This window comes from Phoca vitulina, unplaced genomic scaffold (assembly GCF_004348235.1).
Source record: "Phoca vitulina isolate PV1807 unplaced genomic scaffold, GSC_HSeal_1.0 scaffold105, whole genome shotgun sequence".
NCBI classification, from domain to species: domain Eukaryota; kingdom Metazoa; phylum Chordata; class Mammalia; order Carnivora; family Phocidae; genus Phoca; species Phoca vitulina.
The window spans coordinates 29,986-46,139 of record NW_022589808.1 but is presented as its reverse complement, the minus strand read 5'-3'; the positions used below and the strand labels follow the sequence as shown (position 1 = coordinate 46,139).

At 44.5% G+C, this 16,154-nt stretch overlaps 1 protein-coding gene across 1 annotated transcript in view; it reads left to right on the top strand.

Annotated features, from left to right (window-relative positions):
* The window catches only part of NAPG (NSF attachment protein gamma), a 31,538-nt gene extending 18,857 nt beyond the window's left edge, over positions 1–12,681 (top strand). The window contains exons 9-12 of the mRNA XM_032397854.1: positions 4,839–4,917; positions 6,732–6,811; positions 7,358–7,487; positions 8,557–12,681. Coding sequence (XP_032253745.1) covers positions 4,839–4,917; positions 6,732–6,811; positions 7,358–7,487; positions 8,557–8,697 — 430 coding nt within the window. The 3' untranslated portion in view covers positions 8,698–12,681. The remainder of the gene's footprint in view (positions 1–4,838; positions 4,918–6,731; positions 6,812–7,357; positions 7,488–8,556) is intronic.
* The last annotated feature ends 3,473 nt before the right edge of the window (positions 12,682–16,154 follow it).

Genomic DNA, 16,154 nt, shown 5'->3' with positions numbered 1-16,154 from the left:
AATAAAAGAATTAATAACACTTGCATGTTGGTATTTATTTATTTATTTTTTTTTTTTTTTTAAAGATTTATTTATTTATTCATTTGAGACACAGAGAGAGAGAGAGAGGGAGAGAGCATGAGCAGGGAGAGAGGCAGAGGGAGAGGGAGAAGCAGGCTCCCCGCTGAGCAGGAAGCCCGATGCGGGGCCCGATCCCAGGACGCTGGGATCATGACCTGAGCCGAAGGCAGACGCTTAACGACTGAGCCACCCAGGCGCCCCTGCATGTTGGTATTTAGATGGACTACTGCATAAGACCTTCTTTCACTGATTCGGTTTTTTTGTTGGTCTAAATGGAATAGTATTTTTATTTTGTTTTTAAATTAGGACTTTTGTATTAAGCCATGAGGCAGAATTTAATTTATACATATCAGCCTTGGGTCATTACCTTTATTTTTCTTAATTCTCTTGGCTTCCTAGAAATGCAAACACCTGGAGTGCTAACTCTGGCAATTCTCAACTTATAAATGGTGGTATAGTAAGTTCAGGTTAGTCCATGAAAGTGTTTCTTTTTAAATTTTTTTTTTTAAGATTTTATTTATTTATTTGAGAGAGAGAGAGAGAATGAGCGAGGAGGAGAGGGGGAAGCAGGCTCCCTGCTGAGCAGAGAGCCCGACGTGGGGCTCAATCCCAGGACCCCGCAGATCATGACCTGAGCTGAAGGCAGATGCTTAACTAACTGAGCCACTCAGGTGCCCCCTGGAAGGGCTTCTTACAGAACCAGAGCTGTTTGTGGTGATAGTCCCAGGTGTTTCCAAAGAGCTGAACTATAAGATAGTACCTAGAGTCTGACCCTTTGAGCAGGGCCTCGCACTTGTAGAAACAGGGAATGGCACCCTGGGCTCTATCATTCTAGGGCAGACAGGCATGTTCTGGCATACTTTCACCTCCTTTTCTCATCCACTCCCCTAACAGTCCTCCCCCACGGCCCCCAGTGCTTTCTTAGGGCCCGAGGCTTCTTAACCACTGAAGGCCTAAGAAGCGGAAGTTGGAGGTAGGGGCAGAGAGTAAGCACCCCTCTCTATGTAGGCATGGGCTCTGCTTCAGCTTCCCTAGGGTCTTTCTGCTTTCGCATCTGCTCCCCTTCTGTTTTCCAGACTGAGATTATCTAAAGCTGGCTTGTAGCTGGAGTAGCAAAGGGGAGGAGTGGGCCAGGACCTCCCCAGGAGGGCAGCTATGCAGCGTTTTCCAGCTACATAGGCATGTTCCTCTGGAAAGCTCCACCGTGGAGTGGTAGCCACTATCATTCGCAGAAGTTACTGGTTGGTTGTGACATGTGTAATGAGAACCGTTATTCTAGAACAAATACCAAGTTTTCTTCACAGTCATGGAGAGTGGTATGGAGATGCTGGAAAGGTGGACATTTATACATCTAGGGCAACCGGTACATCTTTTATTTACTTTGTTTTATTGCTTTTTTCTTTCTTTTTAGTAAAAAGGCATTGGAAAATTGATAGTATTTCATGCAGTGTTTTAAACAAAAATTTTATGGAAATAATTTAAGTTCTATAATGATACAAAAATTGATTTAAATTTATTCAGGAGTGTTAAGGAATTTGGTATTTGAAAACTACCACTGCGTATGGATAGCATGAAAAAATTAAAAGTCAGCTGTCACAGTAGTGCCATCGGTGAATTTTCGTAGTGCAGGGTGAGAAAAACCTGGAGGATTTTTATTAATAGAAAGATAGCTGGGAAAATTTATGTGATATTTGAATATTTTGAATATATATTTTCATTATAATCTGAATTGGGGCTGCCATTTGTCTAAAAATAATAATTTTGTATGTTTATAAAAATAACATCTAATAGGGTATAACATGCAATTTTAAGTTTTATGTTTGTTACATTAAAATAATATGCCTATATTTTTACAGTAACACTTAATCCTAACTTAACAATAGTTTATATCTTGGTATAGCAAAATTAAATAATCTATGTAATATGTTTGTATTAGTCTCCTGCTCTTCCCCCATTTCTGGAGACGCGTAATTCAAAAGTGAGTCAGAGTTAATTAGGTTGCATCTGTGAGGCCTTAAATCAGTCCCACACCAGTGCCTTTGTTCCCTCCTGGAAAAGGCCTTTCCAGTTGATCTGACTTAGCAGGGAGACATACATTCCTCTGCCTTCCAGAGAAGTTCTGTGGCAGCTGAGCTGGTTGGCAACACTGTGTGGTTGGCACTCAGTGAACCAAATCCAGAGCTTTCCAGAGCTTTGTCATGATTCCCAACAAGGAGGAGAATCTGACTTCTCTGTCATTTAACCACCCCCCCACTCCCACCTGACTCCCCACTTCTAAGGCTCTCAGACTCTTACCAGTTGAGTGAGACAGTCACTACATTCTAAACTCAGGGAGGCCTGGGTATGTGTTTGTGGAGTAGGTACTAGTAGTTAAGCATAATCACTAGGTTTCTGTCTCGCATAATTTTGTCCTGTCCATTTTGGTGCCAAGGTTTATTGGGGTGATAAGCTTAGTTGGCAATATGATGAATTGGTTGAAAAATTTTGTAGGTAGTTAAAAATATGTTCTGGACTTCAGGAGGCAGTTGGGGCCAGAGGAGGAGTTTTGAATCATGGTGAGGGAGATGACCATTGAAAGCTGGGTTGAGTGAAGTCCTATGACAATTTACTGTCGTATGCACATAATTTTCGTGGGGCATACATTTTATTTTATTTTTGAATTACAGGAAGATGAAAACTATTTATTCTCTTTTTAGCAAAACCAAATGCATTTTATTTTGTTAGGACTATTAAGAATTACCTCTGGGTTTCATTATAATAACTTATGAGTAATTTCCTGGATGCAGTTGAAAACAATTGGCTTTATGTGTCAATTTCATGGACTATTAGCCAAGTTGATCGATTTTTTTGATTACATATAAATACACAGTATTTCTCTTAGATGGCTGTTTTGCTAGCTAGCTTTTAGCACATGGAAATGCTATTTTTATGCCAAGGAAATAAGTCATGTGGGAAGAATGCAGCCTTTATAGTTAAATATGTGAAAACCTTAAAACATTAAGATTCCTACTAGAATGATATAATGTGGATGTTATGGTCACCGAATGTTCTGGTGTAATGTTTTTTATAAATAGAGTCTGGGCTAAGCTCATGGTCATAATTACAAATGATACAGATAGATAAAATCTCCCATATTAATTTCCTTTTCTATATGACAACCACAAACAAACCCAACAGCTTAAAACAACATCACTTACTGTCTCACAGGTCTGTAGGTTAGAAGTCCAGGCGCAGTGTAGCTGAATCCTGTGCTCAGGGTCTCACCAGGCTAGACTCAGGTGTCTGGTATGACTGCGATCTCATTCTAGGCTCACTGGTTGTTGGCAGGATTCCTTTCCTTGCAGCTCTAGGATGCACACCCATGTTTTCTTGATAGCTATTGGCTAGGGGCAGTTCTCAGCTCTAGAGGTGCTGTGGCCTGTAGTTCCTTGGCTTGTGCCCACTGGACAGTTTATAAGATGGTAGTTCGCTGCTTTTTCAAGGTTGGTGAGAGCACGTCTCTCTTGACTTTCAATCTCTGATCTTTCAAGTGCTCATTGATTAGGTCAGACGCATCCACACATTCTGTTTCACTTCAGTCAGTTGATTAGTATCCTCACAGGAGTGAGTTCCATCATATTCAGAGGTTGTGCCCACATTCAAGAGGAGACTATACAAGGAGTGTATATGAGGAGCAAGAATCTTGGGGAACAATCTTAGAAGTCTGCTTCTGTGCCCAATTTATAAACTGGCTTTGTTCCCAGAATTTAGCAAGTTGATCTTTGGCAATTCAGAATGCATTTCTCCAATGAGCCTTATTGTATAAGGTAGTAAGCCAGGGCATGGCCCACAAAAATTCAGTTTAATTCATATGAGTTAAAACAAGCCATACTGTGTGTGTATGCACGTGCACAGATCTTTTTAAAAGATAATTGTTAACATACAGAAAAGTATAGTATAACATTTTTATATTTTAATTTGGGTTACGAAACAGCTTTTTCCCCCACTGCATCCTAACATGCAGACTGCTTGCCATTTTGGCTTTTGAGGTGAGAGAGATGGGTGAGGCCTGCACACTTCCTTTAGACACAGGTTAGATGCCAGGAAGAGAGTCCCAGGACAGGGGCACGATGCACCTATCTGAAGAGGTGAGGAGCTGCTTAGGGCGTGCTGGGCTTGAGGCTGGGGGAGGGGAAGGGTTAGGGCTTTGGAGGATTGGGGGAACAGTGTTAGCAATGCCTTTCCTCTTCATCCTGCCACCTGAGTGGGATGGAAGAAAAGGAAAATGGGTGAGAGTTGGCAGGAAGGACGTTGTCTTTGGCTCACTGAGGCAGCAGTGGGGAATATGGTAGTGAGGACGGAGTGGGGGAGGGAATTCTCCAGCAGGCAGGAGGTGCTCTGGGGGTGTCTGGATGGCTTTAGTGGAAGGAAAGAACTCTGGGATGATTAAATCGGGGCTTTTCTAATGCTTTTCACAAAAGCTTGCAGAGCAGTTTGTTGAATTGGTTAGATACTCATTAATGGATGATCTTTACCAGACTTAAACTCCGTTTGAAGTAACCTATCCTTAAGTTCTTCTGCTTTTTGTCTGTCTGCTTGATGCATGAATGGGCAAATCAAAGAGTTTGAAAGATAAGCCAGATGTGTGGAGCTCATGGAAACTTTGTTGTAGAGCAATTGTTAAATATGCCTGATGCCTTCTTTCTTTTGCTAGAATCTATAATATCAAATAGAAAAGTGATCTCTGCTTTAGATCATTTAGAGCTGCCTTATTTGACATTTCTTTGTTTTGTCTTTAGGTTTGATGAGGCAGCACTTTCTATTCAGAAAGAAAAAAATATTTATAAGGAGATTGAGAATTATCCAACTTGTTACAAGGTATGTTTTGAAAGTGCTTATTTTTGGCTTTATATTTGTTAATTTTTCATATTGGTGTAACTATGTACATAAGAGTGCATTCAATGGATATTTTAAAAAATAATTTTGACCAAGATGGAGTAAACCCACTATAGCCTATCTTTCCTGCTGATTACAACTAAAACTTCTGGACAAAATACAAAAACTTCTGAACTCTGAAAAATAAGAGCAAGAGGAGTGAGCACTTGGAGAAGCAGCCGGTGCGGGAGTGGGTGTCCCTGTTTCTCTTGTGGCCCTTGCTTGAGAGAAGCCCCCAGTCATGGAGCTGGGCAGCAGACGCTGCAGCACCTAAAACGCCCAAGGAACCCATCTATCCGAAGTTTCTAACTGGAGGGACTGGGAAAGGCAGCCCCATTGTCTTCTTCTTGTTTCTCCCCTGGCTTTGCTCTGAGGGTGAGCCCTAGTCATGGAGCAGCAGCTATGAGAGTGGTGCAGCAGATAAAACACCCCAAGAGCCTGAGTCTCTTTGGTCAGAGGAGCTAGGACAATGAGCTAGGAGCAAGGAGAAAAACCCAGGAATCCCGAGTGTGGGTGTGAGCGGGCGCCTGGGGTTATCCTCCAGCTCTGCGTGTGGTGGACAGACCCAGAGCAGCAGAGCATAGGCTTTGAGAGCTGCAGTAAGGTTTGATCGCCGCCCAGGATGTACAGCGCCCTGGCAGGGCTCTTGGGGCCGAGCCGCAGCAGGGGGCAGAGGCACTGAAGACTAGAGCCACTGCCCACCACGTGCGGACAGACCATGCGTCTGAGCCTGACTGCTGCAGTGCCCGCTGAAAGCCTTCACACTCTCCTGAGAATATAGGAGCGTCTACGCAGCAGAACACCCACAGCGTCCAGGATCCGGTCCCAAAGCACTCAACATAGGAAGTCAGGAAGATAGGACCAGTTCCCAAGAGAAGACAACCGGTGCCAATCCAGAGATGACCCAGATGTGGAAATTACCAGGTCACGACTTTGAAGCCGCTATCTTAACTATTCCATGAGGTGCAAAGGTAAACAGATGAATGGACAAAAGAACTGTGTTTTTGTTTTATTATGTTTTAAATATAAACTAAAAATGAACTAAATGAGAATTTTGGAACTGAAAAAGCAAAAGTCTGCAGTAAAATACTGGATGAACTTAATCTGATGATGGAGATGATAAAAGATTAGTGAACGTAAGGACAGATCAATAAAAGTCCAATGAAAAATAAAAAAGATGGAAAAACACTTTTTGAAGAGCTGTTTGCCAATAAGATCTTATCAGTCACATCTTTGGTCTTATTAATGCCTTTGTTGGCGTATAAATAGTATTCCTATTATCTAAAGTTTTTGTTCATTCACCTTTTTCCTAGTATTTAAGAATTCCAAAGTATTGTGGAGTCATGGGTCCTGCTTCAAGATTTCCCTTTTCAAGATTAAACCTATATAGTTAGTTACGAGACTTTTTTTTTTTTTTTTACAACGTGTGGTGCTTGTGTTCCAAGTTGTGTTATTCAGTGTGGTCCTCAGACTGGCAGTATCGGGACCACCTGGGAGCAGAGTCTCAGGCTTGCCTTGGACCCCGCTAAATCAGTCTTCATTTAACAGGACCTGGAGTGGTTTCTGTGCACAGTAGCGTTTGGGATATAGTGCTTGCCGCAGGGTATTCTCCCTCGCATGTCCCGTGGAAGTTACTAAGAATTTATCAATCTCTGTAGGCAAGCCAAGACTCGAAAAATTAAATTCCAGATGTCAGGAAATTGACTTTACTAATAAATAGATGTCAATTTGGATCATAATCCCCTCTTTTGTTTTAGAAAACAATTGCTCAAGTCTTAGTTCATCTCCACAGAAGTGACTACGTGGCTGCCGAGCGGTGTGTCAGGGAGAGCTACAGGTAAGACGCTGGCAGCCGTGTCCTGACCTGCAGTGTTAGCATTTCTGTCTGTCAGTGTAAGATCACTGCTTACACAGCTCTTCTTGGCTATGAAGCTAGTTTTGGTTTTTAATAAATTTCACGGTGGTAGGAGGACTTACCTACCATTTCAACAGGATTTTTACAAGTTGTGATCTTTCCTGGGTTTTTCTCCTGGGGATTTCATGGGAGTGAATGACTAGAGTGATTTTGTTCCATTTGCCTTCTGAGAAAAAAAGAACCAAAAAAAGAGTAGAGAAATGTTCTCAGATTGCATTACAGGAAGATCATTTCTTGTTGGAGGTAGTTAAAATGAGTGGTCCAATTGGGGCACTGTTGACATTTCGGGCTGCCTAATTCCTTGCTCTCGGGCCTGTCCTGTGCATTGTGGGATGTCTAGAGCATCCCAGGCCGCTAGCCACTTGTTAACAAAAATGTCTGCAGCTATTGGCAAACATCTGTTGGGGGTGGGGGCAGGAGGCAGAAGCCCCGGGGCAGGCGGAGACCTGTGACTCGTGCCTGCCGTAGCATCCCAGGGTTCAGCGGGAGCGAGGACTGTGCTGCGCTGGAGCAGCTCCTTGAAGGCTACGACCAGCAAGACCAAGACCAAGTGTCCGAGGTCTGCAACTCGCCGCTTTTCAAGTACATGGACAATGATGTAAGTGGCCTTTTGTCCTTCCTCTTGACAGGTGGGGGCTTCTAGCGAGATGATTTTTCTCCTATGGACTTGTGAGATTTCCCCCTCTATTTTTTACCTCCAGCCACTGCTTACAAAGGAATGTGGCATTGGCACTGAATTTCACCGTAGGCTTAGATGGCTGACATGTCAGCCATGTGGGTTTACAGCCATTTATCCAGCCATCCAGTGGTATTGACTGTATGTGTATTTTTTAATTGGGCTCCATTTCTTAGCCTCTTCTCCTACCCCTTGACCTCTGTAGTTGCTTAGTTTAAGTGTGTTTTAGGCTTCACTGTCTGAAAGGGGCTCATCAGGTAGTGGCCTTTGTAATTGGATAGACTTGTTGGAGGCCCACTTCTGTGACAGCTGGTTGTGTGATGCAGGTTAGTAATTAACTCTGTAAGCCTCCGTTAACTCACCTGTAAGCCACTGGTCCCTGTCTTGCCAGCCTGTCCCGCAGAATAGAGTGGTCTCCATGTGCGAAACGGCCTCACACACTGCTGTATTCAGAACCTGAGTGTGACGGCTTTCCCTTTTCACTAGATTTCTGAGCCCCTGTTCATGTGATTTGGTATCAGATCAGCTTGAGACCTTCAGGGTTTTTTTGTAACGATGTATGTAGAAGGAATCCGTTGTTTTTTGGGTTTTTTTGTTTTTTTCCAGGTAAAGTTTTACATAGGCTTTTGTAAGTCTGATTATTTTTAAAGAATTTGTCCCTAGCTTAACTCTTTTCATTTACTCAGCAGATGTTTATTTTGTAGGCACTGCAAGTATTACTTAGCTGAGTGTGTCCCGATTATCTCCAATTCCTGAGTGTGACGTATAACTGATATTTTTACCAGTTGTGTACCTGCCACGTCACGGTCACAAGCCATCTGATGGCAGAAAGTATTGAATTTTGTTGTGGTTGTTTTTCCATCTAAATGGTAGTATTGGTTTTCCTGAGATAGAAAATGAAGATCCGTCTCTTACTGAAAGCTACTGTTGACACGTGGCATATTGAGATTCGGGTTATCTGGCTTCTGAGAACATGCTTTGTCATTGACAGTATGCTAAGCTAGGCCTGAGTTTGGTGGTTCCAGGAGGGGGAATCAAGAAGAAATCTGCAGCACCACAGGCTAAGTCTGAAGGCGCCACGGCCCCCACCGCAGAGGAAGACGAAGACGAGTACGCAGGAGGCCTGTGCTAGGGCCTTGCTTTGCTGCAGAAAGGACGAGAAGAGTCCTGACACGCCATTCATGGACTTGGACCTTGTCTAAGGGGATCCAGAGTTCATTGCAGTAGTGGTTTTGAAAATGGTAATAAAGACCCATGTTTAGTCATCATTTCCCTAAGTACGCACTATGTGAAAACACTTTTTTTTCTTTACATAAGAGCCTTTCTAAGACATCAGCAGGAATTAACAGAAAAATATACGGTCACATTTTAATACAGTTGATTTTTAAATTTGCAAGCCACAAATTGTGTTCTAAACAAAAGGGACACTAGGCATAGAAATTCTTTTCTCTTGGGCTTTTGTGATTTATTGTTAGAGGATTTCCTTTACGTTTTATTTAATAATTGCTGCTAAAAGTGAAGTTTACTGAGTTAAACAAAGTAGTATTTTAAACTTTTGTTTTGAAAAGGAAGTTTATCCCCATTGATATTAGATACATTTAAGTTATCAAATCTTTAAATCTTTACAGAGGTAAGACAGGGACAGGATGCTCTTTTGAGCCTTACAATATTATTTAGCCCAATAAAAGGTATGTTTAAAGTCTTATGTGTAAGTTGAAAGTTTTGAAGCTATATTCAACTCCTTTCTGAAATACATTTTTTCCACCAAAAAAACACACAGCAGCTGTCTCCAAATCCATTTGGTTCTTGGCTAAATGGGAACTAATGAGGACTATTGTGCGTTCTAACAAATAGGTAATGTTCCCATCAGTCTAGAATATAGACCTTTGTTCCCTCCGAAATAATTTCTGATTCACCTAGAGCTGTGGCAGGACAGTTAATGTGGCACGGGGACACTGTATACCACAGGCGTGTAGCTGAAGGGGAAGAACTGTTTCGGAGGTGCTTCTGTTGAGAGGACTAAGCCGTCAATATGTCAGTTCTTGTAGGTAGTCCTAGAAAGCTATTTGTGAAGCATTCCTTTTTCACCCATGCGGCTTGGCCCCATCTCCAAATCTATTCACTGAAGAGAGGCACCCGTCAGCAGCAGCGTGCGTTCTGCAGGCAGATGCCACCCAGAGCATGTGTCCCCGTTCACACAGCCCATCTGCCTCTTCCCAGAGCCGGCCTTCTCCCAGTGCAGGTGCACAGTTTGCTGCTCCCTGAAGACGCCAAGATCCGTCCTGATGTCTGGTTTTAGCCACAGCTGGTTCTGAGCGAGAGGAGGACTGAGCCAGGATGGCATCTTCTGTGGCCGGTGCGCTTGGCTGGGGGTGGGGGGGTAGAAGTTGTTACTGAAGATCTGATTTAAAACAGTAACAAATTTAATGCTTTGATTCTTCAAGTTACTTGCATAGTTCTGCGGCAGGAGCTCATTTTCAATAATTGTGTGGAGACGAACTTTTGAACAATCTCAGCGAGGCTGTATTTAGACATTTGTACTGAATGGCATAGTAATACTTCCGAGAGCCCACCACTGCTGCTGGGCCCTTTAGATCCAGTCGGAAACTTCGGGAGTCTCGTGTTCATGCTCATGTGAGCTAAGCAACCATCTGTCTAAACAGATTCGGCAGCTCTTAAAAGGTATTTTGGACCATTTGTTTATAGATTACATTACCCACTGCAGCCTTGGAAAAGTTAAGTTTTACATATTAAAAATGAGTAATTCAGTGCATTCTGTATCAGCAGGGCAGCTGACCCTTAACAACATGAAAGGCTCTATTTCTTTCAAGTGCAGCCTCTTCCCCCCCCCCCCCCCCCGCCCACACTTAGGAACTAACGAGCCAGGACTTGGGGATATTTCTTTGATGTCAGGGTTATTCTGTGTGGTGTCCAGGAAAGAGCCCTCGTTCCATCTTCATGCATTTTATTTTTCCACGTACAGAAGTCTTTATCCTGAGAATGTGGTCAGAAGTGGGAAACGTGTGTTTACAACAGGAAAAACTTTTCCAGAACTCGTGTCATCACTTTTACCAAAGTGGAAGCCTGCATGAATATGCTCAGAATCGAATACTCAGTGTTCTATTATATTGTAAGTGAAGTCAATCTAGAAATATATTTAATATATTGAATTTATTTGTACATACGCAGAATATTATGGTATTTGTGTATGAAATCTGTGCTTCCTATTTTTTCCAGTTCTTTGATGAGTAAATATTAAATGTGTTGTTATGGAAATGTAGATTATTGCTTTTATGGGAAGATAATTATGAAAATAAAACCTGAAACTATATAAGTATGATTTATTACTATTGCTCATTTTGCTTTGCTTATTTCCTTTTTTCCAAGGACACATTCTTAATTATTTATGTGATTCCAGCTATATTACACAAGAATGATATTTTGTTCTCTTAAGTTGTATGTTCTGTTCTCTGGGAGTCAGTTAAGTACCTCTAGGAGTTTAAACTATCTGAGCTTTTTAAGATACTGATCACCCAGTTACTATATTACTGTACTACCTGCTACTTGGTGAGATGGAAGATTTTATACATCTTTCAAGAGGATCATTCTTTCATTAAGGGAGATGATGGAAAGTCAAGTGCATCGCTTCCGGGATGGACCACTTATTGTGGAGGACACTCTTGAGTTCCCTTTCCCCTGCCACTTGGAACCATAATGGTCCCTTGTCCATCCCTGATAGCGGGAGCCATGGAGCAGAGCCCTCAGGTCACCTGCGATACACCTGGAGCAGGAATGAAATTGGTTTCCAGTGCATCTTAATACGTAAGGAATGTCTCAGGATTTGGACATAAGTTGACTATTACTAATTATTCAAGAAATTTTTATTGTATTTATAATTTATATTCATTATACTTAAGCATATAAACCTGGAGTAAGGCACATTTTGCTATAAAGTGTAATTAGTTGGTCTTTAAGAAGAACCTTACTGTTAAGAGTTGAAGGAAGCCGTACCGTGCAGCACGGGCAAGCCCGGCTCCTGGTCCAGCCTGCCTGCGTGGTCCCAGCTGACTGCTGTGGATCTTGGGCAAGCTAGTTTCCTCACTTAACCACAGGAGCATCACGGCGCCCGCTTAAAGGGTGGCTTTGAGGATTAAATGAGTTCACAAATGCAAAGCACTTAAGAGAGTAATTGACAAATAGTAGGTTCTCAGTGATGAATGAGGTCATGAACTCTGGCAGAGAAAAAGTCAGTTAATAGTTACAATTTTGACAGCCAAACTTTGTGGGGAACTTACACATTTCAGATTACAGTTTAATTCATTTTATCTAAGACCTCATTTTATTTTCCTCGTGGCCCGATTATAACTGAGGACCTAAGCCTTTGTTAGGGACTCATGTCTGTGCCTGTTGGCACCTCCCAGTTACACTGACTGATGGGCTGCAGCTCTCAGGCTCTGAACATCCGGGGTGCTGCCTGACCTGCCTCTCCCCAAGTTTTGTTTGGATCTTTCATTGCTCCATGATCTCTGGGAGGCCGACCTCTGCCTGCCTTCAGACCACGACCGGGGGCTCTGAACCTGGGGGTGTAGTGGGGTGACAGCCCAACATCTCCCTCCTCCCTTTGGAAGCTGTGCTACCTTTCAGCCCTGTGGTGGGCCCTTGGCGGTCATGTTGAAACACTGTGTCCACACCTGGCCACAGTGGTTTGGTCCCAAAGTTGGCTTCTGACTTAAGCTGAGCAAATGAGGGTTCATTCCCTCCCAGAGAGGGTGGGATTTGCTCTCACTATCCCGATTGCTCTCTCTTCATCCTGCTTTACTTCCTAGCACTTCTCAGTACTTGAAATTATGCTATGTATTTATGAGTTTATTGTCTACAAACGGTGAATAAAATGTGAACTCAAATTAAAATACGGCCTCCATGAGAGCAGGGCCTTCATTCTCCTTCGTCACCCGTGAGTCTTCTGGAACAGTTTTTGGCTCATAGTAGGCATTAAATAAATATTAATAGATAGCATGAACAAAAGCACTCAACAAATGTTACTGTTTGCTTTTACTGAAATTGGCTGGTTTTCGGTCCTGCTCTTTGTCACTCTTAATGTGTATTAGCCAGTACTTACCCAGTGCTTTTCAAACCGAACAAGCGTAATATCACTAAAAGTTCATGGGCACCTGGGTGGCTCATTTGGTTAAGCGACTGCCTTCGGCTTAGGTCATGATCCTGGAGTCCCGGGATCGAGTCCCGCATCGGGCTCCCTGCTCGGCAGGGAGTCTGCTTCTCCCTCTGACCCTCCCCCCTCTCATGTGCTCTCTCTCTCAAATAAATAAAATCTTTAAAAAAAAAAAAAAAAAACTTCTCTGATTTAAAAAAAAATACTACTAAGTTCATGAAAACTTTTAATTACGGGCTTGTTTTCCCCCTCCCTCCATGCCTAATTTAGAGGGATGGAACATAGCCTGCTAGATATTATTAGGCCAAAGCACATGAAAGACTTACAAATGTGCTCTGAGGGGGCGCCTGGTGGCTCAATCACTTAAGCGTCAGCCTTCAGCTCAGGTCATGATCCCAGGGTGCTGGGATCAAGTCCCATGTCGGGCTCCCTGCTCAGCGGGGAGCCTACTTCTCCCTCTCCCACTGCTGCTCCCCCTGCTTGTCTGTTCTAGCTTGTTCGCTCTCTCAAGTAAAAATCTTAAAATAATAAATAATAATGTGCTCTGAGAACTATGTGAGCACATGGAGATCAGTTCAGCTACCTGCCTTCCAGGGTATCTTGGGTGATTTTCAGGCTACAACTACTCCAGATACCAGAGCCAAACCATAACGTTTTATTGCTTGAAGCTGAGGTACAGTTTGGCTTTGATTTCCCGGGGGTGATCCATCGGAGGGATGGTGATTGGGAAAGAAACAAATCTGAAACAAAAGTGGTTTGAGCTGCACTGTTCAAATCTTAGGACTCATACACAGAAACCTTGCCTTTCCTCTTGAAGCCCTTCATAAGCTCCTTCTAGAAACTGGGCTTCCCAGTTCAAGAGGTGGAACATCCTCCAGCTTACATCTGCCCTGAAGACCTTGACGGTGAGAACAGTCAGCATTGCCATAGCTTAGTGCATAGACAGCTTGCAGAGGATTTCTGTTCAAAACGAACTAGTGTTTCACCTTCAGTGTGCTTAGGTTCAATCCTGATGCAGTAGCTCCGTTTAACTGTGGTGTTAGCCAACGTTTCTTGGGGTTTGATGGAATAGGATTTTAACTGAGCCTGTATAAATGTCCCTGGGCAGAGGGATACCTCCCAGAACCATGCAGATAAATAATTTTAACTTCAGGGCCAAAATCAAGCATGCTCAGTGAACTCAACAATCGAACTGTAATGTTTAGAGCATTGTAGAATTGGCCACACGTGTTTTGATACATTCCCAGATTTGGAAAGTGGTTTTGTAGTTGAGTTGCACTTTCCAACATCCTCAACAGCTTCTTCGTTCTCTGAATGTCTTTGTCCCCCCGTCACCTCTACAGAGGCCTCATAGCTCAAGGTCCACCTCCATGGCTTTTGTGTGCATACAGACAGCTGAACAGCCCCCCGGAAGCCAGACTGTCGTCACCTGGCAGACATGTTTGAGAGGGATAGCCAGGCTTACGTTCAGAGCTGAACATTGGCTTAAACATTCTAATGCAATAATCCTAACCAATTCTCTTGGCAAACACGGTGGGTTTATATATCTGTGTTATCAGAGAAGGGTGTACAAGGCATAGAAGGCACGAGAAGAAAAGATGAATGTGATGGAAGTATTAGGATTTATCAGGACCTGACTGCTGTTGAGACCCTGGAGACTTCTTACCCCACCGGTGCGAATTCATCCGGTGACTATGGACTGGCATGTTAGCGTGTGGCTACACGGGATGGTGAGCGACGGCCCTGCTCCCCACTTCCCGCACCCCCTTGCACCAGGTATGTGCCCGCGGACAGCTGCACAAGGGAGAAAACGCAAGGTTCCCAGATGACCTAGAGCTAGGGCTGCCAAGAGGTGCTCTGCAGCTGCCAGAGACCCCAGCCTGGTCTTCAGTGAGTCCAGGCTTTGGAGGTCCTGTCTAGCCACGGTCAGGGGGATGATTTTCTGGGCCCCGTGCAAAATGGAAGTACAGGCCCTTTTCTTCAACAAAAGGTATATTTCCTCTGCATCTCTCTTTGCCTGTCACAGTGTTTGCCTTTGCTGTTCAAAGTGGGTCCTTCAGGAGCAGGCCCTTGTGGGGGCTGGGGGGCCCTGGTGCGCAACCCGGCACCGGGCTCACACTTCACGTCAACCCCTCGCGCACCCAGGTCACTGTGTCAGCCCAGGCGGCCGCAGGCTGCTGGGCAGGGGCAGGGAGCTGGCTGCTGAGAGCCCATCCTGTGAAGATGGGGAGGTGGACCCCACATGAGCCAAGGCTCCAAGGCCCTCGCACACCCTCCACTGACCCATCACATGTTGCTTACAAAACACAGACCCAAAGACAAGATTATTGAGAAATTCAAGACAACCCCGGGTGTGGGCCCCTGTGAACATGGACCCTGTGCAAGTGCACTGGCCCCCTGCCAAAGGCCAAAGGGGCCTGAGCCCAACCCCGGCATGTGGCCGCTGGGAAGCAGGGGCTCAGGTCAGGTCCACATTTCTCGCTCCTGGCCTGCAGCTGAGCACCTGGGAGTCCCTTTTACCCCCACTCCAGCTGTTACTCCATCCTGGGCATCTTAGTTTTGGAAGGTGGGTGAAGATGGATCCAGCCAACCCGGACGTCCTCACAGTCATTAGCAGGAGCGGGCCAAGGCCTTCCAGGCTCTTTACTGCGGAGTAAAATAAACACAAATAGCACTCCTCACGCTAATATTGACCCCTTCTCATGATCCGGCTTCCTTGAATGATTAAGCTAAGAGACACCCCTGGGGGTGAGGGGAGGGGCAGGGAGGTTTAAGGAAATGCCAGGGAAAGGCTGCTGAAAAGGGGATTCCTGTATTTACCAACCGATCCTCGGGTGCTTCCTTCCCAGCTGTGATTTTAGCCTGCCTGTGTCCATGGGTTTTGTGATGTTTCGATTTGTTTCTCCTTTGCGTTCTCAAGTGCAGGGAACACATGTCCCCAGGCCCACACAGGAAACAGAGGCCTCCCTCCTTAGAGATGCGAGGAGGGAAGCAGGGCAGGGAGAGCTCATGGCCTGTCCATCTGCAAGGAGACCCGAGGGTAAGGCATGGGGGATCTTGGAGAATGCGTGGAGAAGCAGAGAGTGAAGGAGACCTCAGACCAAGGCCAAGGGAAGCCGCCTGCCCACGTGGGAGGCAGGAAGCCGGTGGAACTAAGTCAGACCAAGGCACGGCTTTTCTCCGGTCCAGGGGTGAGCTGGAGGTGAGGCGTGTCCACCTGGGGAAGGCCTGCCGCAGGGTTAGCGCTCGCATGGAGCCCCTCCTCTCAGACCCTCTCCAGATCTCACCTTGGGACAGAGCCCTGAAGACACACACCTCATGCTATTTTTTACACCACAAAACATTTCTGGAATGGAACCCTTATTTGTTGCGTATTTCTCTCCTCCCTTTTTGGGGCCTGATTATTTAGGTTTATCACG